General features: G+C 55.8%; 1 protein-coding gene across 5 annotated transcripts; it reads right to left on the bottom strand.

The window, feature by feature from the left end:
* Positions 1-19: 19 nt before the first annotated feature.
* LARGE2 (LARGE xylosyl- and glucuronyltransferase 2) lies at positions 20-24,819 on the bottom strand. 5 transcript variants are annotated; one of them, XM_054068684.1, is made up of 18 exons: positions 24,708-24,819; positions 19,377-19,528; positions 16,763-16,849; positions 15,928-16,028; positions 6,715-6,887; positions 6,204-6,460; positions 5,725-5,807; positions 5,314-5,437; positions 4,611-4,782; positions 4,346-4,450; positions 3,986-4,098; positions 3,746-3,871; positions 3,437-3,592; positions 3,155-3,318; positions 2,596-2,874; positions 2,107-2,253; positions 1,743-1,938; positions 20-1,617 (listed from the first exon to the last, which is right to left on the bottom strand). In XM_054068684.1, the coding sequence occupies exons 5-18, from the start codon at positions 6,812-6,814 to the stop codon at positions 1,420-1,422; spliced, it is 2,220 nt and encodes a 739-aa protein (XP_053924659.1). In that variant the 5' UTR covers positions 6,815-6,887; positions 15,928-16,028; positions 16,763-16,849; positions 19,377-19,528; positions 24,708-24,819; the 3' UTR covers positions 20-1,419. The 5 variants fall into 5 exon arrangements, with proteins under 5 accessions (XP_053924659.1, XP_053924661.1, XP_053924660.1 ...); XM_054068686.1 differs by lacking the exon at positions 15,928-16,028; XM_054068685.1 differs by lacking the exon at positions 16,763-16,849.
* Between the last annotated feature and the right edge of the window lie 104 nt (positions 24,820-24,923).

Below are 24,923 nucleotides of genomic sequence, written 5' to 3'. Positions count from 1 at the left end.
GGCAGTTCTAACAAGAATGTGAAAAAGAATAAAAAAAGCTTTAATTTAAAGATTAAATTAAAAAGAGAGAGTAAGCAAGAGGCGCTTGTGCCCTTTCCATACCCCACACTTTGTATGGCTTCTCCTGGCTGCTCCCACCATGGACGGAAATCCTCACACCTGCACAAAGCTGGCTCTTGCAGCCCAGAGTGATGCTATGGAGAGAACAGCAGAGACTGCAGCAGCAATGGGCCTGGAGAGCCTCTAGGGCCACCGGCAAAATCATCCAGGAGGAAGAAGAGATAAAAAAAAAAAAACAAAAACCCCAGATACCCTAATCATGTAATTTTTTATCAGAAAAGTATTAAATAATTTAAATAGTGTGAGGAAAGCAGTGCATCCTCTGTGCTCCAGTGTGTGACAGCAGTGGGACAGTACCCGGCCAAGCTGCTTCCAGCACGGGGATCCTGCCACAGCGCTCAACTACTGTCTTGTCCAGTCTCAACCACATTCCTGATTGTCAATGGCAACACCTGTGCTGCCAAGAGCGGGGAGGAGCAGGGTGGTCCCCTGCCAGGAGTTTCTCCAAGGATGTGCTGGCCAACAAAGCTGCTGTTTGCCAATCGCGATGGTTCGCAGCCCTGCCCTGTGGGGCACTGCCTGCCCCAGGACGGGGCCTGTCACTGGCAAGGCTGCTTCCAGCCAGGAGCCGCTGGCCCATTCTGGGAGCTCACTGCTGGGCACAGCACACAACCTGTCCTGCTCTGGGAGCTCATCCTGCTCTGGTGGCTCCCACGCCATCAGTACTGGGCCAGCCCCACTGAAGATTTTGCATCCATATGGATGGGGAGTGACAATATTTCGACCTATTAACCAGCCAGCCTCAAGCCTTCATCCAGGCTTGAACCAAGTCTCCACAACTACCGGTACTCCCTGGCCCCACATCACAGGGTGTTGGGAGGCCTTCTCTGAGCCTGCTCCACAACAGATGTGCTACATCCTCATCTGCCACTCACCAAAGCTCTGGAGGGGTGTGTGGAGAACTAGGACCACAGAGCAGAGTCAGAGCAGGGTAAGGTACAGCTCCCAGGCCTCAAGGTGAAGTGGGTTAATGAAGGCTGAGAATCCACAGCTACTAAAATGGGGGAGGAGGCCCGTCCTCCTGGCCTCTGATAAGAGGAGGCTCCCCTCTAACACAGGAAGGCTGCTTCTCCAAAAAACCTCTTGGCCACACTGCAGCAGCTTGACCTGCAGGCACTGTCCTTGCAGCTGGCATCTTCTCTCTTTTCTTTGGGCACCCCTTTGCTGGTCTGGAGAGGCTGTGCTGCCAGCTCAGTTCCACCAGGCCAGGCTGCAGTAGTAGACCAGAGCAGGAGGGAGGTCCTGCACCCTTCCTTCTCCAGCATGCTGCTAGCACCTTGCGTCCACTGTCCCTGGGCATCACAAGCTCCTCTCAGCAGTGAGGTATTTGAGCGCAGCAGCCCCATATCGCCGTGACAGGTCCTGGTGGAACTCCTCCCGCAGCGTCTGCAGGCAGCCCCGGTATCCTGCGCTCAGGCGAAACTTGGAGATGTCAAAGCTGGGGGCGTGGGGCATGTGGATCATGAAGGCGTTGGGCAGTACCAGCAGCTCGTACTCCTGGGGGCAGAGCACCAGCCCTCACTGTCAGCATCAGCTTGGTGGTACCAACACATACCAACCGCCCAGCCACGACCCTCCAATGCCCAGTGCCTCCACTGTGCCAGGACCAGGCCTTCACCTACCTGTGCATCCAGCTCCATGATGTGGGACACCTTGTTCCAGCCGAAGCCCACGAACCTCTGGTCGTACTTAGGGCAGTCTCGCCTCACTACAATGTAAGGCTCAAAGTCCGGCTGCCACGCTACGCGGTACGGCACGGTGGCTGTCCGCCACTTGGCATAGTCAGTTGGGGCATGGCCTTTGGGCCACACATGGTACCTGCAAGAAGCGATGAAAATGAGACACTGAGGAACACTGGCAGCTCCCTGAAACAGGCAGAAGATGCAGGGTGTCCGCTGAGCTGGCTGCCCCACAGCCTTAAAGGCCAAGGGTACAAAACAGGTTTCTCTGGGTGTGACAGCACCATTGGGCAGCTTCAATCCCTACCTGAAGGTGTAGAGGGAGCCCATGTCCAGCATGGAGAGCAGCTCTGCTTTGGATTTGGGGAAGGTCAGGCGGTAGTGCAGGGTCTCAAACGCTGGCACAATGAGAGCCGCCTTCCTCTGGGGCAGCTCCAGCTGTTGGATGGAGTTCCTGTGGTGGTAGGAAGGGTGTGAGAACTCCCTAGCTGTGAGCCACGGCCACAGCCCTCTTCCCTCAGCCCCTCCAGTCTGCCCACTGCTCCAGAAGGATATTAATGGATTTGGACACTTTGCGGTGGTGCCATGCAGGGGCAGGAGGAGCAGGGCACCCCTCACAGTCACAGCTCTTTCCTCATCCACTGGCATCTGACAAAAGCAAGGGCAGGATCCCAAGGCTTAACACAAATGAAACAGTTTCTACCTGTTGAGCACTGCTGCCCAGGGTGTTTCCAGCAAACCCAGGTGTCTGGAGAGCCCAGCAGGCTGAGCAAGAGCCAGCTGGAGAAAGCCTTACCTGAGGTAATCATAGAGGCCATACATAGGCAAGAAGTCAATGTCTGTCAGAAAGACGTATGGTGTCTGTGTGTTGGCCAAGGCCACGTTGCGCAGGAGGTTGATGGGATAGAACTGCCCCTCCTTGTAGACAATGTGGTAGGCAATGTTGTGGCGGGTGCTCAGCACCTCTGAGGCCTGGGCGTAGCGCAGGAACTGCTGAGCCTCTGCGTCTGACATGTACAGCGCCAGGCTGATGGGGCCTGCCCAGTGCTTGCAGATGGTCTCCAACATCTGCAACCTGTGAAAAACGAGAGCTCTGCGTGAGCAGACCAGCCCCATGGCAGCTTGGCAAAACCCAGAATTGGGTGCCTTCCAGTTAGTTGCATGCTAGCCAAGTCCAGTTCAGAAGGGAGCAGGAGGAATTGCTGCTCCCAGCTTGGGGTGTTGCTCCTTAATGCAAAATGCTGGTTCCCGTGAGGAACCTGTGTTTCGAGATCCCTGGTAGTTCCCAAGCTGTGGAACCTCTCCAGAGGAGTGGAGGCGGGATCTGACCTCCCACCAGCCCCACCAGCAAGTACCTGTCCATGGACAGCTGGGCCACGAGGGTGACATCAGTGGGATCAGGAAAGGCCAGGAACTCATACTGCAGGAAGAACAGGTGGACACGGTGCTGTGTGAGGTGCTGCCGGCGGAAATCGTAGCAGGGATCGTCCTCATCGAGCTCCTCCAGCGCCTGCTGCAGCTGCAACACCATGAAGGTGAGTGAGACCAGGAGCCCCAGGGAGAGCTTGGGTAGTTGTGCAGGGTCTCTACCCACCCCACACTCTGGGCTTGGGGGCAGAGTCACAATCCCCCTTCACCTGGTCACTGGGTGGGCTGGGGAGACTGGCACAGCCAAAAAGCTCCCTGCGCAGGAGGTTCCCATCGTACTCCAGGAAGGTCAGATAAAGGTTTCGGAAGAACTCTACGTGCTTGTTTTTCACCCGCAGTTTCTTGGGTGAGTTCCAGTGGATCACCTGGGGACAGTGGTGTGTCACCTTGTGGAAGGGAAGTCAGCAGCACCCAGCACTCTCCAAGCCCCTAGACCTCATGCTGACTCTCCCAGACCTCCAAGTGCCTGCAGTCTCTTTCAGGCCCTCTCCAGTCTCAACAGCAGCAAACCCACCAACCTTGAGATCCGAGACCTCAGAGTAGCACTGCTCTGAGCGGGTGTGATCAGAGAGCTGCACATTCCAGAAGCAGGGGAGCTTGTATACCAGGGCTGGGTCCTGCTTGATCACTGCATTAAAGATGTCCTAGGAGAGAGAAAGGTGAGTGCGTGGTGGATGAGGAACAGAGCGTGGCTTCCCTGTGCCAGCAGCGCTATGCGAACGCAGCAGGGCCAGCCACCTCAGAGGTGGGACCATTACCTGATCGGCCAGTGAGGTGGAGAGCATGCTCATCAGCTCCCGCTCTGCTGTCAGCCTCCACATCTGCTCCCAGCCCAGGCGCCGCAGGCGGTCCAGCAGGAGCAGGATCACCCCTGGGTGCCGAGGAGAAGGGCACTGGATTACCAAGGGAGCACCCAGACATTACAGAGCTGGAGCACAGCAGCCTGTGTGCCACCAACTCCTGGGACACTCTGCTTCTCTGCACCTACCCGCACAATCTCAGGATGCTGTAGCAGCCCCCTCGTGCCCACCAGACTCTCCTGCCTCACCTCAGCCTTCCTCAGCCTCCCCATGGCAAGTGCCACCTCAGCTGGCTGCACCCCAGCAGCCCACACTCACCCGTGTTGAAGCCTCGTCCCAGGGCTGGCCATGGTCTGTGGTTTTTCCAGAGGTTGCCCAAATACCAGTCACTTTGGTTCTCCACCAGCCCAATCACCTGCTTGTCTAAGAAACAGAGGGACATGGACGCAGTGCATCTTGCAATGTTCAGAAGGTTCAAGCAAACCCACTGCACTGGTGCAGTGGCAGAGGGGGCCTGCCATCTTAAGCCCAGCACCCAGGGCCCTGCGAGGGCTGCAGCAGGTCCCTGGGGCACCATCCTCACCAGAAAACTTCCCAAAGACAGCCCAGAGCTCAGCGATGTCAGTGGCGAAGGTGATGTCAGTGTCCAAGACAACGACCTTGGAGAGGTTGGAGGGCAGCGCCTTGGTAAGCGTCAGCTTCATCAGCCCGTAGATGCCAGAGTAGTGCTTGTTGGGGATCCACGACACCTCTGGCTGCAAGGCAACATTGCCCCAGGGCTCAGCACAGCCATGCCCAGCAGGAGAATTGTGTGCTCCTGGCACCCCATACAGAAGATGCCAGAGAAGTGCACAACAGAAATTTGGTCCCAGCTGAGCATGGAGCATCTCCTCCAGCCGCATCACCAGTAGCCACACACTTCTCTCCCCAGGCCCTTCAAGCGCTCACTGGCTGCATCTCCTCCTCCTCTGCTCTCATCCTGGCCTGGCTCTTCCTCCAGCCACCGAACCCTCAACTGAACCCCAGTGTTTCAGTGCTCAGGGGGGTACCCAGCTCCGCCACAGAGGCAATGCTACCCCAAGGGGTCTCCCCACCCCTCCAGCACCAGCCTTCTCAGCTGATCCTTTTCTCAGCTGGATCAGCAACAAGCCCAGAAAGGGGAGCAAATGAGCAAGGGATCAGCAGGAAAAGAGTTAATAAACTCCCTCCTGCTCGCCCCTCTCTGCTGCTCCCCTTGGCGCTCCAAGCACTGGGTTGGGACAGGTCAAAGGGGGGCAAGTGCCTGCCTTCAAGTCATCGGCGTTGTAGAAGCTGACGTGGACGGAGGGCACCATCCAGGACTGGAAGAGCGTCTGGAGGATCTGGTGGGCCACTGAGTCCGTGATGAAGTGAAAGTGGAGGGGGTTTTTCCTGCCAAGGGCAAGTGCAGCAGCACTCAGCACCACAGTGGGAGGAAGAGAACATGGTCCCCATTCCTCCCACCCCTGGCCAGGGGACAGACCCCAACCGAGGGGGCAGATGGAGACAAGCCATCCACCCGAGGGAAACAAATCTCCCTCTGGTCGTCAAAGCCTCAGCAGCGGCACAGAGGGTAGAAAGAGGCCCTAGAGCCCCTCCCCTGCAGCACTGCCCCCCAGCAGCAGCTCACCTGGAAAACCCAAACCACTGGACCTCCGGCACAGCACTCCCCCTATTACCTGTGGAATAGGATGGATTTCACCAGGGTGACCACATCCCGACTCGCGTTGTGCCCGGCACACACAATTGCAACGTGCAGCAGCTGCCCAGAGACAAACAATGCCTTTTTGAGACTGGATTCCCCCCACAGGGCTTTGTCAGCTCCTCCTGGGGGCTGTGGTATGGGGAGAGACTCCATAACTCAGCCCTTCCACCTGGGAAGGAGGCACAGAGACAGGTGAGAGCCCCCTGGCTCAGAACTGGGGACCAGGAGTCTGGCTGCCACTCTTCCTGCCTGACCTCCCTTTCTGGAGAAGCCAAACACCCTCATCCACCAGCTGTGGTCCACTGAGCCCCAGGAAGAACCAGGATGAGGCCCCTGCATGGCCAGAGCACAGGGTGAGCAGCGCCAGGTGAGTTGCACATACATCCATGCTCAGCCAGGGACCCAGCCTCCCATTCCACATCCCCTATCCACCATGCCAGTGCCATCACCCACCTCACACTTGTGCACCATCCGCTGCTTGGGGCAGGCTGTGTGGTTGCTCCTCTCGCGCCCCGCAGGGTCCCCATCCTCAGCAGAAGCCCCCCACTGCGGGCTGCCATCGCTGCCCTCCGCCTGCACCTGGCTGAGCTGCAGGCGAAGCTGCTGGTTCTCCTCCTCCACCCTGCGCACCCGAGAGGCCAGTGCCTCCCGCTCCAGGTCCCGGCTCGGCTGCTCACCCAGGCAGGGCGGCAGCAGGAGGAAGCGACCATCTGTAGAGGAAATAAAGGGGCATGGCAAGGCAGAGCTTGGCTGGGAGGGACTGGCTATGGACTATGGGGCACATGTGCCCAGGCAATGTCACAGCTCTGCTCCTCTGATCTCCAGGCATGTCCCTGGAAATGCATAGCTCAGCTACACCTGCAGTGGTTTGCACGGCCACGCAACACTCACCCCCAGGCCTCAGCCCCCGCAACCCACCCTCTGTTGTGGACTGTCCCTTGATTCAAGGAGGGGGATGACTCACATTCGAGGCTGCCCACAAAGAGGTAGAGCCAGGACAGGAGGATGGCCAGGGTCACTGTGGCAAGCAGCAGCTTCAGCTTCACGCGCCAGGAGCGCAACATGGTGTGCCAGCAGGACAGGGCAGTGAGGATCAGGTGGGCAGCCCAAGCCCAGCTGGTCCCGGCATCCTAGAGCCTGCAAGGAGTGAGGGAGATGTGAGACTGGTATCACCAGCAGCCCTGCAACCAGGATGTAGGAGCCTCAATATCCCGCAGCAGAATGCCCCCTGTCCCCTGCTCCCTCCAGGACCCTGCCTGGGTGCCTGCAGTGACAAGACAGATGCCCTTCACCTCTCCATCAACAGCCCCTCCCAGCCTGCACCTACTGCCCACGCTGGCCCATCTGGACCCCTGCGTAGCCTGCTCAGCCACCCTGCCATGGTGCACAGTGCTCAAGGGGTGCCTCAAACATGGGAGGAGTCAGGAGTCCTCCGATCAATGCCACTCCAGCTCTGCTCCTTGCCACCCCACAGGCCAATGGGAAAGGAAGATGGGCTCCCAGGGGCGGAGGGAGCATGTGCTGCAGAGGCACCTGGTCACGGGGTGGTTAATGGAGCTGTCCCCCTGCACCACCCCGGACCCTCGGAGAGGCACCCTGGCTGCTTCCCAGCGTTCCCGCTGGCTACGGAACCCTCGGGCCCAGGGCTGCCGCTGCCCAACACTTCCCCAGCTGCTCATAGCTGCCTCCCCAGCGGGGTTCAGCGGGAAAATCCCACGCACCCCGGTGAAACTTGCTCTCCCTGGCTCCTGGGGGCATGGCGTGACCCCACAGTGATGCCCTGCCACGTGTGAGGTGCTGCCTGCGCTGGGATGCCCACCTTGGACACAGGGACACTGAAAATCATAGAATCATAGAATCACTAGGTTGGAAGGGACCCACTGGGTCATCGAGTCCAGCCATTCCTGCTGGTGAATAAACTCCTCAAGGTTCGTTTTTGAGCTTTAGAAAGCAAGTACTGCTTCACCAGGCCTGGCCAACACGAGGGAGCGATCTCCATCCATTGTGTGCAATGGGACAAGAGCTGGGACAGAATGGATTTCACTCTTAGATGCACATGGATAAATTTTCTCAGAAATCTTACGCATATGCTATTACTTTCCAAGGACTGATTTTAATGTTATTATGAACTTCACGACAGTCAAAACTCTTGCTAATTTTGAGCTTTGGAGCCAGCTCTGCCTGACCTTGCATTTGAGGTTGGGAGAGACTGCAAACAGAGAGGATTACAGGAAAAGACACATCTGTTCAGCACAGACCACGCTGCACACAAGACATTCTCATCTCCAAAGGATGAACAGGCTCTGGAAAAAACACTGTCTGAAAGAAAAGATGTTGGCAGAGGGACACTATCTAACTTTCAAAAAATACAATTACTTAGATGAAACTTAACTCTACTTTAGCTTAAATTAAAAACATTCCACCTTTTGTAATAGTAACCATGTCTCGTATCAACAGCACCATGGGCACAGCCCCGATCCAGGCACAGAGTGGGACAGGATGACCGTCTCCAGAGCCCTGCCCTGAGATCCCAAAGAGCCAGGTGCCCTGGCAAACAAAGACCCCACAAAGCAAGGGGACGCTGACCTCGCCCCGGCCTGCCTGCTGTACCTCCAGGCTGAGCCCCTGCCCCCGGCGCAACATCTGGAGGCTCTGGAGGCTCAACAAAAGCTGCCTTGGGTTAGAACAGGCCGGATTAGGGGCTGCTCCCCTTGGAGACCATTGATGTGCAGATGCCCATGGGGCCACCAGTGCTCGGGGGGGGCTGAAAGAGGCTGCCTGGGAGGACCCCGAGCAGTCCCGGGGGCCAGGATGCAAACGCCTCCCAAGGCAGGAATTGCCTGCTGAAGGCGGGTGGCAAGCTCACCAGGAGCAAGACACAGGCAGCAACAAGCTGGGGCTCCGCAAGGGCTCAGCAAGGTCAGTCCGAGGGGTATAGCCACCCTAGCTCACTAGAGGATGCGGCTGAGCCCCCATGGCAGGCACGGCACCTGCAGGCTACACCCCTTTTCCTGGTGGAGAAGGGGTCTGCAGCACCACAGCTCTCTGGAAGTGGGGCACAGCATCACCCCACTTCTCCACTTCATAGAGCAGGCCAAGCACAGGTATGGCAGGGAGGAGGGAGCTGATGTACAGGTCCAGATGCTCCTTCTCCCTGCCATAGCCATGAGCCACGCTGGACCCGGCAAGGTCTCTTCATGCCTCTTGCCAATCCCATATCTCTTTCCACAAGCAGACCTCCACCCCTCCTGTCTGGCCTGGGTCTCCCCCAAACTTAGGAAGGTCAGCAGGCATCAAGCAGTCTGAGGAGCCAAGAGATATAAAGGGACTTTAGCACGAACAAAGGAGAGAGAAGGTGGGGGCACAGAGCAGCACCCCTCCTGGTCATCACCTCAGGAACAGCATTCCATCCCCACCCTGCACATGAGTGGCAATTCTGGGGGACAGGATGGGACCAGCAGCAGGTCAGTTGGCAAAGCCCCTCCCAGAAGCACCCCAGGACTCCCTCCACACACCCCTACAGTACCCCTACCCCTCCTGCCATCCCTTGCCCCTTCTCCCTTTCCTCGCCTGGCCGCTCGTGGCTGCCCAGGAGGCGATCTCCTTACCTGCCTCTCTCCTCCTCTCCTCCTCCCCAGACGGCTGGCAGCCCACTGCTGCTGCTCCCTCCCGGGTCTGCCGTTCCCAGTCTTCCCTTTACTCCTCCCTTTCAGATCTGACACTTCCCCCCCTCCTCCTGGCTCTCAAACCCAAGCTCCCCCCGCACGCCCTGTGCTGGCCCCACTTTCGGAGGAAGAAAGAACAAACAAAACAAGAGATTAAATTCACTTTCTACTGAAGAGCCCCCCCCCACACCAGGGGCACGGAGTTGCCCAAAGTAAGTGAGGGGGAATCTACACTCCCTCCAGCCCCCTTCCTGCTCCCAGGCCTCAGATAACTATCCCTCCTTTGCCAAGATAAGGGAAGCACTGGAATTATTCACCCCCCACCCAACACTTGCCTCCTCCTTTCCCAGGGCAGGTGCAGAAGGCTCAGAGAGGTACTGGGGGGCTTTGGAAGGCAGCAGAGCCTACCTCGCCTCTCCTCAGCTGGCAAGGGAGGTTTGCACAGCCAGCCCAGGACACAAGTATAGTAAAAGGAGGGGTGCAGCCTTAGCTATCCAGAGAGAGGAGCCATCAGCTGCAGTCTGAACGACAGCCCCTCACCTGGATAGGGTGCAAATGCCACTGTAGGTTGGAAAAGTAAAGAGGTGCCCCCTGACCGCCCCAGCCCAGGAGAGCAGGGCTCCCGAAAAAGTGCAGTGTGCTCCAGACCTGCCCAGCGTGCTGGGAGCGAGCAGGGTGGCAGCAGGAAGAGCAGGAGTTCCGAGCTGGGAATGCTAACTATGCGGAGATGGGCTCTACCTGCAGCTCCCCCACCTCCCCGCTCCTGGCCCCAGGGCTGGGGAAAGGCAGAGCGGAAGGAGGCGCCCCCTGCCCGCCTCCCTCAGCCTTGGAAGGAGCCTGCTGGAGGATGCCAGGAGAAGGCAGGGTATGGTGGGAGGAGGCCACCACCGGCAGCAGGCCGTTCGATTAGGATGCAAACTGCCTACACATCAATTGAGATGAAACGTAAATTGCCCCCCACCCCGTACCCTAAGCGCGAGCTGCGGCAGCAAGCCCCAGCCTGCCCGGCAGAGACAGTCTGCAAAAGCAGCCCCCAGGCCCCAGGGCAGGGGCAGGCTGTGCCTCCACCCAGGCAGCACTGAAATCACTGCCCCGGAGACACATTTACCTCCTGCTCAGGCAGCCCTTGCCTGCCCTTGCAGAGCCCGGTTAGAATAGGCAGGCTCTTCAACAGCGCCTTTCTGCCCAGCCCAGCCTCAGCAGCGAGAGGAAGCCCCCAGGCTGCTCCTCTGAGCCAGCAGCTCCCCAGAGAAGGAGCCTCCCTTCACCACCTGCTGGCCCAGGGACACATGGAGCAATGTCCTGTCCCTGCCCTATGCTATCCATCCCGCAACAACCGCTCCAGTTGAGGCATCGAAGGCTACGGCTGCACAGGGCTCACCAGGCTCCTGGGAGAAGCCCACCTGCAGCCTTCTGCCAACAGCACCGCTGCTCTGGGGAAGAAAGGCACCTCCTGCTCCAGCCGACCACCATTGCCTCTCCACATGGCTTTCCCAGCTTCCCTATCCTGCTTGCTCCCACGTGCAAGGGCCCAGCACCAGGCCCCCACCAGCCGGGGCAGGAGCAGGTAGGTTGCTGGCAGAGCACCAGCAACATGGAGGCATTTTAGGACAGTTATGGGAGGAGATGGCAAGCACGAAGGCAGCTACACGGCTTCTCCTTCCCTGTGAAACATTAAAGGCACAGCAAGTGGAGAGCAAGGCTGGAAGCACCTCCCAGGCAAGTAGCACAGTGGGTACCGGTGACCATGGCACAGCATGCAAGCAGCTCTACCCATCCCTGCAGCCACGGCGCTCAGCCTCTCCACCCTCCCTCCTCAGTCTCCTTGCTTGCGCCAGACAAGTGCAGCCAGCAGTAAGATGAGAGGTTTCCCAATACTGCTGGTTTCTGACACCCAGCACAAGGGTGCGGGGCACAAGTGCTGTTTGCAGGAGGTTATCCTCCATCCCCCACGCTCCTCCAGGGAGCACGGCACCTTCTGCTTCGGCAGGAATTGGGGACATGGCAAACAGAACAGAAAAGAAAGGCACCTACATCCCCTCTCTCACTGGGACAGGCTGATGACAGACACTGGGGAAGGGGCAGGCAGGATACCAGTCTCTCCTCATGCTTGGACCCTCTCTCCTCCAAAGACTGCAGGGCAATAGCCAGGGCACAGTACGTCAAGCCGGCAGAGCCCAACAGCTGCACAAACACTGGGTACATGTTCACACCGACCTCTGAGGCGTGGGCAGCAGCCCAAGGCTAGCTGCCTGCTGGCCACCCCTCCACACACAAGCAGCCTTTGCTCCCAGGATGCTGTGCCCATCTTGCTTGCCCCAGGCCCCTTCTAGAGCTGCCCGTGTGCTGGCACCCTGCTTCTCCCTGTTTTTGTAGGAGCATGGCTCAGCCTGACTGGCCTTCGGTCTCCCTGGGCCTGTGACTATCAGGTGAGCAGTTAATGTTTAGGGAGAGCTGGCTGTGGGAGCTTTCGCACTGCATCAGCATGTTTCCCCCAGCCCTGCAAGCACAGAGAAGAGCAGCCCTATCATCCCACAGCACCAAAGCTGGCAGCAAGGCTCATGACAAGATGGGCATCTTAGCCTGCTACTGCTACTAGGGCTAACGTGCACCTGCACAGGGGGCGCTGCGGCACAGCAAGATGGTCTGCAGGCCACCGGACAGCGGCCCTGATGAGCACAGGGACAGCCCCAGGCTTGCTGCCCCCCTACCACGTTCCCCTAGGCATTGCAAGTGAACAGGTGGGCTGGCTGTGCCCGGTAAAGAGCTGCAGAGCACCCAGGAGAGGAGTGATTTCACAGAGCCACACTGTCTGTAGTCTTACCAAGCTGTAGGAGACAAACTGCAAATCCTTCTCCCAGGTCTCATTTTTGGAGCTGGGAGAGCCGCAACAGTTTAGCTGACCTGCTAAGACTGCCTCAGCAGGAGCACAACACAACAGCTCCCCAGGCTCGCAGGAGGTGAGAAAGGGCCCAAGAGCCACAGCAAGAGCTACACAGCAAGACTGGCAACTGAGAAAAGGCTCCATACTTTGAAGAGAGGCAACTGGGGATGATCTCTTTCGCTCCTACAAAGAGATGGGAGGGGACAGCCTAGTTCTTCACTCAGCAGGTCACCTTTAAAGTGCCTTACTATCCAGCATCACGTCCCTGTCCCCTTCCCCACAGCTGAAATGCTGCTACTTGTGGGGGGCTGTGCCAGCTGATGGATACCACACAAGCAGTACAGAGCGGGGCAGCTGCAGGAATTTACAGAGGCGGAATGGAATTTGGCCAGGAGAGCAGGATTAAAACCCCATGACGCGGATTACCATGCCATCCCTCCCTCCCCAGTCTTATGATAAGTGAAATCTAAGTGAGACCTTCACCATCATATTTCCCTGGAAAGAGCAACCTGTGGCAAAACAGCCACAAATTCTAGATAAAGGATCAAGCAGCAGCCATAGAGTCAGATACCAGCATATAAACCATAAAAGAAAGAGTCCCCTTCTTCCCACTGCCCAAACATCACCAAGCTGCACAGAAAATCCCAGAAAGGTGAAGATCTTCCTGGGACAGCAGCCACCTGTGCCTCAGTTCTGGCTCATTCTTTTGCATCAAGCTCTCCTCCACCCCATAAGATTATCACCACACAATTCTGCTGCTCTAAGAGTTCAGCTTCTTATTCTGCAAAGGTCACACTGAAAAGCCACATTCTCTTCTTTGACAGAAGCACAGCACTTGGGAAGAGGAGCTAACAGCCTCTGAAGGGTGTTGAAGCTCTGAGCTTGGCTGAATCAGGGACTTTTGTCTGTTACCTTGTTTTCAGAGGAAATAAGCAAGTTCAGGCTGGGTTTGACACAGGAACGCCTCACTGCTTACCTCTACATGTCTGAAACCCCAGGAATGCACCAGGGAGCAACTGTTCTTGGCAGGGACTCTGATCACGAGGCCCTGTTAGACAGTTTTTGTGAAGTGGCACTGCTGCCAGTCTCCTTGTTCAGGCACTAGAATCAGCTGCCCAACAGAGCCCCAGCTGGAGAGAGGTCTGTTCAGGGCATGCGTGGGGAGTCCGGTGCCACGGCAGAGTGTGCAAGTGTTGTGTGGGAGGTTTAAGTCTACCAGACATCCTGCAATGCTCACAAATGGGGCAGCTGCATTTTGCCACAGCTCTCAGGCAAGGCAAGGGGGGCCACCAAGCTAGCAATGTAGTCCCTAGGTGCTCTTGCTCCTGTTAGGCCCAAGAAGATGGAAGCGTCTAGCTGGCAATAGCCTTCAGATACTTCTGTGGGGACACCAGGGCAGCAGAAGGCAAGGTACTGTCTTGCATTCTTCTGCATATGCTGTGTTTGTCCTTCACTGCAGCAGGGGACCAGCAGGGCAGATCCTGAAAGCTTGTGGTAAGCAGAGCTGCATCACAGCAGACATACCATCCAGGACATCCAACCAGACATGCCAACACCACTGCTGGGTCTCACTCTGTGCTAGAAGTAAGGATCACCTCTCAAAGAGACACCAAGTCACTCCCTGCCAGAAAAAAGCCCCTGATCCAAGGACTGACTAACCCCCCAGCACGACTCTGGAGCAGACCACCTACTCTCAGCACTCAGCCAGCCCTGTGCCCAAAGTGCCAGGTTCAGGATGAGGGCGTAACCTATGTGTCCATGCTGGTCATGGTTTTCCCATCAAGTGCCTGTTTCCTGCACAGCCTTGGTATGCCAGCCTTGCTCCAATCTGGCACCCAGAGGTGACTGATTCCAGTGTCTCCTCCCTTCCATGAGATCCTGTCATGTGTTGATGAGACCCTCAGCTAGCTTACAGAGGAGATCTCTGTTCAACACACTGCTTCCAGCTCTACTTCCCTGGACCACAAGTTGTTCGATGCGAGGAGGATACTTTGCAGAAGTATTGCCACTGACTGGCCATTTTCTGGGCCCAACAGAGCATAAGCCTGACTCAGGACAACTGCTCTGACACTAACACAGAGGCTATAAAGTGCTGGATCAAGTCTCTTCCACATGCCACCCTGGGGCCAGCACAGCTAGGCACAGGAGGGACCAAGTCCGGGCACTATGCAGGAGCACTACAAGGAGCAGGAGGACACCACCAGCCCCTCATAGAATAGAAGAGGAGCAGCATTTGTGCAGATCTCCAGCTCCCTTCCCTCTGCCAGGATTAAGTTTCCAATATCTGCATTTTTGCTGACGTCTGTGCTGCAGCTAATGGCCAACTCTGAATCCATTAGGTTCACCGTGTCCTGGTCTCCGGATGTGATCCAGGCATCAATATCTGTTCACCTCTGCCACGGGTTTGCAGCAGACAGCAGTTCCTGGGGTCAGAGCTGAGAGGCAACAGCAGTGTCGGCAGCTATGAGTTCACACTTTATCTAAGCCAGTCTGCAGCAAGCCCTCTGCCAGCTCCAGCGCTGCCATCAGCACAGCTGGAGTACGCAGCAGGCGTCATGCCCTATACAACAAAGCGGTGGGAATTCTACCCTGTGAACTAGTGATGTCTTAAGTTTCCAGCTAGTAGTGCCCCACGGGTAGGGACGGACAGCTGATCCACCTCCCCCGGCCCCTCAAATGTCCCTGTAACACTGTTGATCAACCTGCACTAGGCACTGCTCCCCAGTGGGACAAGGGAGACCATATCCCAGTACATCTGACCAGACCTAACCCCTGCACATGCCTGTAGAGTCTGCATGATTTCATGCAAAATTAATTAGGTTAATTACAGAAAAAAAAGGAGGCAAAGGGGCTCCAACAACCCTGGAGAGGCACTCTGCCTGGAAAAGTCCACAAGAAGCACGACACCGTCCTCCTCGTTACCCCTGGGAAGACGCCAGGAGCACGGCTGCGAGCCAGGCCCCCAGGTGTCTGCTGTGCATTGCCACCAGCAGAGCTAGGTCAGTGTTTTCAGCTGAATAGTTATTGATTAAAAATGCAGTTTCCAGACAGCTCAGATCTATTTGCTACTTCATGACAAGTTTTGGACAACAACAAAATGCTTTGTTTTCCAAGAAAAAAGCCTCATCTTGCATTGCTTTGTTTGAAATTGAGCTGCGTTACATTTAAAAGAAAAGATAAAGGGTCTCTCAAACTTGGCTGGGTTGGGTTGGGTTTTTTTCTCCAGCTTTTCATTTTGGGCACCAAATCAAGCAATTAATTATTTGTTCAGCTCTGCTCTTCAGACAAGCTGCAAGCATCCCGAGCCAACGGGCCAGAGCAGCTCTGCCCAAGCAGCAGCATTAAGGAGAGTGATGGTGTTTTCTGCACTACACGCTCCTTTCAGACCTCAGCTTGAGCTCCCTCAAGGCCAGCAAGCACTGGCCTGGGGAAAGGACAGCAGGGTCCTATACAATGGATGGCAGGTGCCCCACTGAAACAGCATCCACCTGCCCTAGTGTGCAGCGATTCAGGATACACAACCCAGAGGTCACAGCCACTGCTTGAAAGATGTGCTAGGCAAGGACTTCCCATGCAAACTGCCCTCCACAGTGCAAATACACCACACCAACATCCCTCCTGCTGGTACCTGGCACTGGAGCAACTCTTCTGGATGCCATCTCCCACAGTGCTGAACGCTCTCATGGCAGCCACAGCAGCACAGGGGAGCCAGGCACGCACACGGGGCACCTGACAAGGAAAGACAATCCCTTCACTTCCAGGGCATGACAAGCAGCCGTGCCACAGAGGAGGCAGATGCTCACTGAGAGCCAGAGTTCACGGATGGTGCCTGGTGCCTCTTCCACCCGGGACTGTCCCAAACTGGGAGATGTGCACATGCAGCCACTCCCATGTCTTCCTTGCCCAGAGCTATTCCTGGCACTGGTGCCCTCAGTGCCCAAGCAAGGCTGAAAGCAGAGCTCGTTCACAGAGGAATGGAACAGCTGCACTATAAATAGCAAAGCAGGAGGGCTAAGGACAGGCTCTAAAAACCCAAGCAGCAATAGTGCCATCCACTCAGGGTGCCCTGGGCATTTTGTAATACATGAAGTGATACCTGAGCTACAGAGAGGCTTGCACACTGCAAATAGGCTTTGACCACACTGTGGAGGAAGAGCTGCAAGATGGGCTGAGACTGCAAACTTACCTGCAAAAAAAGCATATGGAGCTTTTTGCACACTGGAAATGAGGTAGCAGCTGATGAGGCAAAAAAGGGAGGGAAAGTGGATCCCTGAGGGGAAGCAGTTCCCAAAGCCAGGCAATGGAAAGAAGAATGCTTCCACACCCAAACTACTTACAGACCGTTCCTAGCCCTCCCCCTCTCCTGCTACTTCTTGCAGTCCCATCCACTGGGCTCCTCACACTGCTGAGCTAAATTCCAAACTCGCACACCAAAAGACAAAGGCAAGGAAGAAACAGCATACCTCGACTCAACCAAGCAGCAGATGAGTAGCTCGGGACAAAAGTTCATATCTTCTGCAATCCACAGCAACCTCTGTGCAGCACCCAGCCTGCACCAGGAGCGGGACAGAAGTATAAGAACTCAGCCCATCCTGTGACCATAAGACACAAGATCCCCTGCAACCTCCAGGAACAGTCTTATCCTTCCCACTACACCCATCTTCCCTACTCTCTCTTCCCTGCTGGCATCTCCATCAGGAATAGCAAATACTCTGCCTTACCCTCCATGCTGACAGCACACGTCCTGTAAAGGGACCTCAGCCTCCACAGATAAGGGTACAACCAACCTTACTGCCAGGCAGCTTCCCACTCTCAGCAGGAAGCCATGCACTTTTCAGCAGTGCTACAGCACGGCTTGCTTGGGTGTGCACTGGGAATTGGAGCACACGAGAGACAGTTGGGAACATAGGGAGAGGTACGTGCACGCAGGGAATGCACAGGACCCGAATGGAACCACTCAGCATATAAATACACATGCACACATACAAACAGGAAAGCAGTTGCTTCCTCCAGTATAAAGGGTATTTTTGTCAGAAAAGGAAGACGGTACTTAAAAAAAAACCAAACACCAAACCCTTGCTTTATTACTCCCAGAGCACCAAAACCAGCCAGGGTACAAGAAGCAAAGAGAGCCAACACTGACTACAAACCCACCTTGAGAATTCTGGAAGCCCACAGCTCCCTTCCCTCCTCCCCCAAGGCTCTCCTGTCAGCCCTCATCCTTCCTCCTCTGCGCAGAATGCAAGAGGAGAGGTATAGGTCTTGAGTTTGGCTGAGTTTCCATTCTGGGGACAGAAGCTTGATAACAGGCTGGGCAGGATGTGAGCACTCGTTGAGGAAGAGGATTAGTAACCCCCTAATCTGCACATTTTGGAGTCTAAGCACTTTACTCCACTCTAATTAAACCACAGAGTGCAGAGATTGCCAGAAGGAGGAGAACAAGGAAAAAGAAGGAAACAGGCTAATGACTTAAAGGCTGTTCCTTGTAGCTTAAGTGCAAGGGGTGTCATTGGTAGGGATGTATTTCACCTCCAGTGCTTTATGCCAGGGCTACTGAGTATCCTGTTGCCTCCTCTGATCCAATACACAGTGGAACGAAGGGCAGGATGAAGGGCAATGTGTGTGATGGTCTGGGGATGGCAAAGGAGGGAGCAAGAGGCTCTATCAGACAGAGCAAAGCGTTACCTGCAGCAGCTTTGCCTGGCTGGCCCCAACTCCCCTCCCGAGTACCCCTGCCTCCTGGGAAATGATACAACTGCCAGGCTGCCTTTTGTCTCTGCTCCCCAGACCTGTCTGCACAGAAGGGCCTTGTTCAAGTGCTTATCTGGCTCCAGGCTGGGGAGGAGCTGGTGCCTTGCTGCCCTGGCACCCAGGCATTCAGCTCTGTTCCAGGCTCGTTCAGGGCTGCCTGGTAGGGGAAACTTTCCTGGCACAGGTAAAGAGGGAAACCTTTTACCGCAGCCCATGACAAATAAAGCAGTTCAAATAATGGCCTGTTTCCCTCAAGCTGCATTCAGGCCCACGCGCCTGTGCTGAGAGGAGGCAGCAAGGTTGAGCCTCCATTCCTCACAGCTAGCACATCAGCATGCAGCAGGGACAGCCTCGTCAGGGAAGCCACCTAGGCAGTGGGTACAAGAGCTCTCTGGGCTGCAGCACACCACAGCCCCACAGCATGAGGAGCAAGGCAGCCGGTGGCATAGCTGGGAACAGGAGTGCCAGGAAGGGCCTCCTCTCCGTCTCCAGCTCTGCCCCATCAGACCACGGTGGAAGGGTGGAGGGGGAAGTATGCGTGTGTGCAGGGGCAGCTTGTCACTCCAGTCAGGGGCAGCTTGTCACTCCAGCGTCCCTCTCTTCCCTGCTCCTATTCTTTGGAATTCCTCTCTTCTGTTTGCTTTGTTTTAGCCCTCAATGAACAGGAAGAAAAGAGAAGGAGCCTTGACAAATCCGATCAAGGCGCAGACATGCTGAGGCTCCCTCCTGCTGGCATGCCAAGCCCTGTACTAATGAGGGGTAGAGGAGAGAGAGGCAGTCACAGAGAACAGTGGCCCCACAGAAACACTTGATGTAAGGGACAAAGGGGGAAGAAAGCTGTTAGGGCAGAACAATGCCAGCAAAAGCTCTGAGTCTTCAGAAGGGGGTCTCTTCCCATTTCCTCTGGCCTGGGGGACTTGTTCCATCTCCTCCACCCAGGTTCCAACCACCCACTGCCCACTACACCAGAAACAAGCAATGGACCATAGCAGTGTTTGGGGAGAAAGATCCAAATGTGCACATTTAAGGGAAGGTCAACTGAAACAGCCTTGGAGATAAAACAACAATGTGTTCCAAGGATCTGTGTGCTAATCAGGTCTTTCCTTCCAGGCAACTGGGCCATAGGGGCTTACAAGTGCCAGTGTTGTCTCCAGAACCTCCCCACAGGTTCTAAATGCCCACATGCCTACTAGGAAGGAATTCCCACAGAGACAAGACCTTCTACCATGCGATCACATGCAGTTTACCACTTTGGGTACAGTAAGACTAAGACAGGATGGGACTGAGCACATGTAATCCACCTACTCAAAAAGCAAGATAACTAACCTTTGGAGGCTGCCAATGTTGCAGGAGTACCTGGGAACAGCTGGCAGGGCCTGGTGGTGGCTGCAAGGACCAGTCTTTAACCAGGGATTCTCAGCTTGAAGGGCAGAGAGTACATCTCAGCTGTACTTGAGGGGTTTGCAGCTTGCTGTCACCTGAAACCCAAAAGACAAACAGTCACGTGAAGAGCTACTGCCTAAGAAAGCTCTGGCAACAGGCCCCTGCACAGTCAAAAGTGTCATAAGTCAGCAGTACCCAGCACCTTGGTCCTGTTCCTTTCCTCCAGACTATTACATGGCACAGCTCAGCCCATGGGAAAAATATCTGCATGCTGCACGTTCCCAGCCCCAGATGAGTACACTGTCCTGTAGGACACTCCCAACCCATGCAAGGAAGACTGTACACATGTCCCCAGAAGTGCTGGCAAAGCCACAGCCACCATGCTCCATTGCAACACATACACGAGCCCTCACACCGACTCTTCAGCAGGACGAGTAGCCAGGGGAGGGATGCAAGTTCCCTGGCCCCCTCCCAAACACGATAGCGGCAGCAAGTGTTCAGCTTGTGAGGGATTATTTATCATGTCCAGTAACTTGAGCCCCTGCAACATATCCTGGGCAGTTCCAGGAGGGGAGTTAAGAGAGTCTGTCCAGATAGAGGCACAACATGGAGAGAGAAGGGCTAAAGGCAGAGGAGAGAGAAGGCAAGAAAAAAACACCACACAATTTGCACTGCAGGGAGCAGAGCAGCCTGTACATCACTTCTCCTCCTCAGAGGAAGATGACATCCTCTTTCTCTGCTGGGATCTTGCCACTTTCTTCCAGCTCCCATGGAGTTGGATACCCACACCCCATCAGCGCAGGCTGGAATGGATGACCTCTTCTTCTCCCAGGAGTCTACAGGGATTACCACCTCCTTATCAGGAAAAAGCCCAAACCTGAAGCACAAAGCCGTGCAAATAAATTGAGGCAAAGGAATCTGAGAGGAACTGGGAGCTCTGATTTAAAGCCTCTCTACCCACACATCATTGCTCTGAGATGTAGGAGGAACAAAGCAAAACCTAAGCTAAACCACCTTTCTGGTCTGTCCCATCTGTTTTAAAGCACCTAACAGAGAAGCGTGCAGTGTGCTGGGCACCAGCCTGCTACAGCATCCATTACACCCCTCTAGCCATAGCAAACCCCAGATCAGCCTGGCACAGCACAGTTTGAAACAAGGGAGGCAACATCAATCCCAACAAGGGCTGGAAATAAATAATTTACAATAGCTGCTACCTGAACAGTGCAAGCCAGCAATTCCAGCAAAGTAGTACAGCACCACAACCCTCAGCAAAACCCTCCTCCAGCAACAAAGCCTGACGCTACCGCTTTGTGAGTCACCCTCAGTATCTGCGTACAAGGTGGCAGACAGTGAGTGAGGATGTGTATGGACACTATGGCACATGTCAGTAAACAGACATCTATCCTCTCCATCATCCCCACTCTGCTTATCCTGATGTGTCAGCTCCCACCTCAGACCAAAGGGACGTAAGGGAGGAGCCTTTAAGATGGACACTTCCAGAGCAGAGGGAACAGGATATGAACCAGAATGCCAAATCTGCCTGGCATGCATCCTCTTTGAAGTTACAATCATCCCTTTGGTGCCACCAGGACCCCTGCATTTACAGGGAGCAGTTCACCAGGTATGAGCCAAGTTCCTGATACCCACCTGGAACGGGAAGCAGGAAACCGAGTACAATAGCAAAGAGCTGGAAAACCAAAGGCACCTTCAGCAGAGCTAATACTGAGTGAAGAGAGCCAGGCACATGCAGTGGGTCTGTCACAGTACAGGCACTAGTATCGTCAGGAAGACAGACTTCCCATGTGCACGTGGCAAAACCTTTATCTCTAGGGTGGAGCCCACGTACAACAGCTACAACCTAGCCACCAGCTGTTCTTTACACAACACCACACAAAGGACCTTCAAGACTCGCAGCATGGTGGGACAAACCTCCAGGTCTGCTGCCTTCTCCAGGTGAGGTCAGGGGAGCTTGGGTGAGGCTGGGCAAAAGGCAAATCAGAAACCAGAAGCAGTTGCTCCCCTTACCCAAAAGCAGTTGCAGCACCCTCTCCCTCACGACCCAGCTGCACCTCTCTCATAGAGTGTTTCCATTAACCCTGGCCACCAGAGAACTACATGTCCAGAATTTTTTTCTGATTGCTTCACATAGTTACTAAAAGATATCGCCCCGCCTCTCAGCCTTTAGCACAAGCAGATTTGGGATATTACAGGAGAGACTGCACATTGCTAATGAATCAGGGAAGGGAGTTATCCAAGTAACAGCCTGGGGCTTATAAATGGCTTTCTGAAAAAGGCATTTGGAGGCAGGAGGCGGTCACTATCTCACAGCAGGGCTCTGCACACATTGCCAGGCATGCTGTTCCTCCTGGAATGCCAAAAAAAAGTCTCTCTCCTGAGATGCCAAGTTTCAGCTAAGCTGGGAAGGGCGGGAGCACCCTGACATAGAACAGCAACAAAATGCCTTCAAGTCAAAACACTCATTAAAAGACCCCTTAAGCTCATTTGACCTGGATTTCCTTTCCCCTAAGACTACGGCTTCAAGCAATAGACCTGTCAGCAACACTTCAGGAACTCAAAGACTATAACACCAACATCCCCTGCCAGCTGCTGCCTTTCCAGGTCCCAGGTGGGCTGTAGGAAATCATGGATGTGAGCTACCACGACCAGCTATGCCATGCTTAGAGCTTGCTATGCCTGTCTCCTCATCTGGCCTGAGATTTGGAGCTCTCCTGAAAGGTGCTGGCCTTCAGTGAGATACCGTGAGTGAATCAGGCCTTCCATTCTAAGCAGGGCTCATGTGTCAGGGACTAAAATACTCCCAGGACACGTCTCTGTCTACAGGTTATTTGGAGCAAGTCACGATTTATCCCTAGCTATCCCAAAGGATAGCTGAGCTCATCCAGAAATGCAGAAAATAGACAGCCGCATCACAGTGCGGGCAGGAAGGGATGCCCCAAGGAGACAGAGCCAGAAAGACCATCTCACCCACACGAGGACTGCTCCCCTCCAACCACAGCCAGAAAGATCAACTCCCAGATCTCACTCTGCCAGGCTTCTGCCCTCCTACTGGTGGACGGGCAACAGGAAAATGTGATTGGGGAGAATATCCACGTCCCCCACAACTACCAAGCTGTGAAGACACAGCCACACATCGATATATCGTGTCTGTTCTCCCACAAGTGCTCTAAGAACACGTCTTCACTCACCTCAGCACCCTGCAAGGTATGTTTCAGCAAGACTTACTGAGGATGAGCTGCCTCAGAGCCACAGCAGTGCCCCTCCTGGGGTCAGGCTCCCCAGAAATGGTGTGGTCTCATGGATCTGAGCCAAAAGTGAGATGCTGGCAGACAAGCAAGCTGGATTTCAGCACTGTACCCACTGATGGGCTGGCAGAGTGTTTGCTTTTTTTGGTTTGCTTCTTTTCCTGCCATTAGTGCTGAGCCTGCACCCTTCATCATCAGAGTATAGGAACTATTTGGCCTCAGTTACAGCCAGTGGATTTCCAGCATGCACGAGCCCTCGTCATCCAGACTGACAGTAAGTGCTAAGAAAGGAGCTGCTCAGAGAGCTTTTCGAGTACAGTCGAGAGAGAAACTGGCCCCTCAAGACTGCATTTCACCTCCTAACCCCAACTAAGGACATTATAAGCCAAGGCAATTTAAGTCTGGCCCAATCTCTTGGTTTCGCTGCTGCTCTGAGAAGCCACCCCTCCCACAGTGCTCCCTTGCAGCAAATTTACCATAAAAAGGCAGCATGATGCTACTCAAACTGTCCTCCAAACCCGCTCACTGCAGGAGGGAGATGAACAGAAAGACAGGAGAGACAGTGGCTGGGAGGGAGGCCGAGGGGCAAGAGACAAAGAAGTTACTGCCAAAAAGCTTCCCACTCAGGAACAGAACTACACTATCTAGCCATGCTGTTCAGAGTAACTCAACGACTTTGTGCATCAACTTCACTTCTGGCTGAAGACAAGTTGTCTTTGGCAGTCTCCTAGGCAGCCGGCTCTCAGATTGCTGTCTTGCAGAGCCAGAGCTTCTACTTGAAGTAGAGCAACTCCAGCAGCTGCACTGGATATGCCCCTAGAGTTACCAGCAGTGCACACCTACCCCCAAGAAGCTGTTCTCCAGACCTCCGTCACAGCCTTTCAGGTGCCATCTCACCTGCACCAGTGCTTTGTAAAATCTTTTGCTTCGCCAGCAGCTCGGCCACTGTGAAATTCAGAGGCGCTCACAGGTAGCATTGTACATGAATGGAAAGTTGGGTTTAACTCACGTGATTCTGACTAAAAAGGTTTGTTTAGGGCCAGACTGTTTGCCAGCAGTACCTCGTGCCCTTTTTGAACTCAGCCTGCTGGAAAACAAACCCTCAGGGGAAGGGGGAGAGGAGGAAAGATCAGAAAGGATCAAGCGCCTGCCCATGCAACTGTAATTCCTGCAGAGAAAGCTGCAGGCATACACTGAGTCCATTGTGCGGAGGTAACTGGACAGGAGGAAGGAGAGACAGCTTGGCGGAGCTCTGTTTGCATTCAGGAGACCTATAAGAGGTCAAAAAAATTGCCCTCCTCACCCACCGCGCACCCCCTCGATGGTTCGGCTGGGGGACACGCAGCTGTAGCCACGTGCTCCGCTGCCGCTCTTTGCACCGCAAGGTGTGCGGGGCTGAGCCGGGGCGCGGTTCATGCAGCCTCGCACCGTTCGGCACGGCAGGGAGAGCCCGCGGGACCAAACCCTCTCCCGCAACAGGCTACAGCCACGCCTGTCCCGCGCCTCCGCCTCCCCCCTGCTAAACGGGGCTTCGTGCTTGAGTGCAGAAAGACTACGGCACGGCTGCGCAGCCCCGCGCGGGCCGGGGAGCAGCCGGTAAGCGCTGACCGCCCGCCTGCCGCCGCGCAGCGCTCGTTCCTGCGTTGCGCCCCCCGCTCCCATTCCTGCGCGTCCCCTCCTGCGCTGATTCCTGCGCTGCCCGCCTCCTGCAACGACTCCTGCGCGCCCTCCTATTGCGCTGATTCTTGCGCTGCCGTCCGTCCCTCGACCCCGGACAGGGAGAGCCACGGCCACTCAGGACGGACGACCTCCCCGAGCACCGGGCTCCAGGCTCCGCACGCCGCTCCCTCCGCACCGGCGCCGCCCGGGTGCACCCGCCCCACCTCAGCCCCGGGCACGGCACTGCCGCCCGCGCGGGACGCCTCCTCCCGGAGCGGCCCCGCCCGCGTCTCCCCGGGACGCTCCGGCCCCGCGCGCGCCCGCAGAGCCACTGTTCCCGCCCTCCCCGTACCTGCCCGGACACCGCTGCCGATCCTGCCACCCCACCACCCATCAGCCGCTCGGCGATCGGCTGCAGCGCCTGGGGCGGGGGGCGGGGCCAGGCGTGCGGGGGGCGGTCCACAGGTCGAGCGGGGCGGGGCGGGGGAGCGCGGGGCGGGACGCGCAGGGCGGGGCAGGGGCGGGGCGCGCAGGGCGGGGCAGAGGCGGGGCGCGCGGGACTGGGCGG

Source organism: Cuculus canorus, chromosome 5 (genome assembly GCF_017976375.1).
Source record: "Cuculus canorus isolate bCucCan1 chromosome 5, bCucCan1.pri, whole genome shotgun sequence".
In the NCBI taxonomy this organism is placed as follows: Eukaryota; Metazoa; Chordata; class Aves; order Cuculiformes; family Cuculidae; genus Cuculus; species Cuculus canorus.
The sequence above is the reverse complement of the archived record's forward strand: the minus strand, read 5'-3'. Positions and strand labels throughout refer to the sequence as shown.